Source organism: Macaca thibetana, chromosome 5, assembly GCF_024542745.1.
Source record: "Macaca thibetana thibetana isolate TM-01 chromosome 5, ASM2454274v1, whole genome shotgun sequence".
Taxonomy (NCBI): domain Eukaryota; kingdom Metazoa; phylum Chordata; class Mammalia; order Primates; family Cercopithecidae; genus Macaca; species Macaca thibetana.
In genome coordinates this window covers 36,720,646-36,723,443 of record NC_065582.1, presented here as the reverse complement: position 1 = coordinate 36,723,443, position 2,798 = coordinate 36,720,646, and the positions used below count along the sequence as shown (strand labels likewise).

At 55.3% G+C, this 2,798-nt stretch overlaps 1 protein-coding gene across 1 annotated transcript; it reads left to right on the top strand.

The window, feature by feature from the left end:
* Positions 1 to 986: 986 nt before the first annotated feature.
* On the top strand, positions 987 to 2,371 carry LOC126954964 (uncharacterized protein C11orf24-like). The gene is given in 2 exon segments (XM_050791061.1): positions 987 to 1,688; positions 1,691 to 2,371. Coding segments are annotated over 2 exon segments (1,281 nt in total). The 5' UTR covers positions 987 to 1,088.
* Positions 2,372 to 2,798: the final 427 nt, after the last annotated feature.

The following is a 2,798-nucleotide window of genomic DNA, read 5'->3' as shown; positions in this document are numbered from 1 at the left end:
ACGCTCTGGGGGTGGGGGTAGAGATCATCCGCACTTGTTCACCATTGTGTCACTCCTACCCTCCCCTGCTCTCCTCAGCCAGCCGCTCCCTCCCCACAGCTGTCCCTTAGCGTGTATTCAGTCCTGGCTGAAGTCTGATAACTGGGTTTGCAATTCGTTTTTTGAATGGAAGGTACAAAAAGCACTAAACCTGAAACCTAGAAGTAAAAGAGACTTTTTTTTGTATGCCACCACGAACTGCTTGAAATCATGTCCCCAGATCCTCTTTTCCCTCCAGTTTGCAGAGTCCCAGTTAAAGCATGGCTCCTCTGAGCACTGAGGACTTGGTAAAAGGACTCTCAGAGGCAGTGGAGAGAGTTCCGCTCTGCATCTAATTTGGGCCAAAGGAGTCAAGTGTCTGTGACCTTAACGCTGGGGATGGGGTGTGGAGTTATTTCCCAGGACTCCTGATTCCCTATAAACCCCAGTCATACCTTCCACTGAATAAATGATAGCACAACCCTCATGTGGGGCCCTGCAAGACGTTTTGATGTTTGGGCTAGAAATTGCTGAATTTAGAATGGCGGGTTTCCAGATCTGTGATTCTAAAAGAGAAAAGAGTCAAGAAAAAAAAAAGGGAGCTTCTCAGAAATAAAATTCCAAGCAGGGAAATATGAACGAGTGGGGGCCCGAGCAGGGCGCGCTGCGAGAGCTGCCTAGGTTGCGCTGCCGGCCACGTCCCCGCGCCGGGCCGCGGGCTCCTTTCTACAGTCCTAGGGCCGCCGGGCCGCCGCGGGCCTGCTGAGCCCGAATGCGTCTGTTACCAGAGTGGAGAGTCTGCCTTCGTCTCACATGTGCCACAAAGGATGGCATGGCCCGGGAGTGCCCCACCACGTGGCTTTCACCCCCTGCAAAGCCGGACCTCGCCCAGTGACACAGTGTCAAGCCCGCAGCGCTCCAAGGAGGAAGACGGCCCAGGCTGGGGGCATGCCTTCAGCCGCGGCCTCTGATCCCTTGGCCCAGCAGGAGAGAACTAGTAGCAGCCTGAGGAGCTGGCTGGCTGGGAGCCTCAGGGAATCGCACAACCTTGCTCCCAGCTCACGCGCAAGATGTGGACAGCTCTTGTGGTCATTTGGATTTTCTCCTTGTCCTTATCAGAAAGTCATGCGGCATCCAAGGATCCACGCAACTTTGTCCCTAACAAAATGTGGAATGGATTAGTCAAGAGGAATGCATCTGTGGAAACAGCTGATAATAAAACGTCGGAGCAATAAAACTTCTGCCTAACCACTGCAGCAACTTCTCCTGTCACGTTGACCAAAGGGACTCCGGCAGCCCACCTCAACTCTACGGAAGTCACAACAGAGCACACAAGCAGGACAGACTTGAGTGAACCAGCAACTTCAGGAAGTGCAGCTGATGGTGCGGCCTCCAGTGCTCCCACGACTGAGGCCTCCAGTACGACTGCGGCCTTCAGTACGACTGCGGCTTCCAGTGCTCCCACGACTGAGGCCTCCAGTACGACTGCAGCCTCCAATGCTCCCACGACTGCCGCCTCCAGCACTCCCGCGACACTCGCACCCGTCACGCCCATATCCACATCCGCTACCGCCACTGGGCATCCATCTCTCAGCACAGCCCTCGCACAAGTGCCAAATAGCAGCACGGTGCCAAGAACAGCAACCCTGGCCACGTTGGCCACACATGCTCACGTGCTCAGACTGTGGCCACCACAGCAAACATGGGCAGCCCCATGAGCACTCGGCCAAGTCCTTCCAAGCACATGCCCAGTGACACCACGGCAAGCCCTGCAGCCCCTACGCTTCCCCAAGCACAAGGTCTCATTAGCCAGGTGTCAGTGGACCAGCCTGTGGTTAACACAACCCCAGAGCCCGCCCCCAACCTCACAGTGGTGACCACCACCAAGGCACAAGCCAAGGAGCCAACTGCCAGCCCAGTGCCAGTGCCTCACACCAGCCGAATCCCTGAGGTGGAGGCCACATCCCCCACGACACAGCCAAGCCCCACGCCATACACCCAGAGAGCCGCTGGGCCAAGTACACCCCAGGCACCGGAGCAGGTAGCGACTGAAGCCACACCAAGTACTGATTCCACTGGGCCAACACCCAGGAGCTCAGGGGGCCCTAAGATGCTAGCCACGGACTCGTGCCAGCCCAGCACCCAAGGCCAGTACCTGGTGGTCACCACCGAGCCCCTCACCCAGGCCGTGGTGGACAAAACTATCCTCCTGGTGGTGCTGTTACTCGGGGTGACCCTTTTCATCACAGTCTTGGTTTTGTTTGCCCTGCAGGCCTATGAGAGCTACAAGAAGAAGGACTACACCCAGGTGGACTACTTAATCAATGAGATGTATGCGGACTCGGAAATGTGAGGGGGCGGGGCCTGGCGGGAAGCCGGGCCCCTTCCTTGTCCTTTCCTTTTGCCTTTGAGACCAAACCAAGTACTTCCAAATTCTTTTGGTGCAATTTAGGAGATATGCCAGATGCTTAAACACATTTAATTGCTGTCCATGATCACTAAAGAGTTGCTGCTTTTTTCAAAAAAAAAAAAAAAAAGAAATATGAATGAGTCTATTGTTGGGGAAAGGGCACCTTTGGAAGCCGACCTGCGTCCTGCTGGTTCTGCCCTGTGGTCTCTCTTTCTTGGATCAGGCCTGCTTCCTCTTGGTGTTCCGCAGGCCTGGAGTGAGGTCCTGTTCCGGTCCTCATCAGACCTACACCCGCCATGCTTTTGGTTTCTCTCTTCTCCAAATCCCTGGCTGAGTTGGACAGTCCTGAGGCTCAATTTTTTTCCTGCCA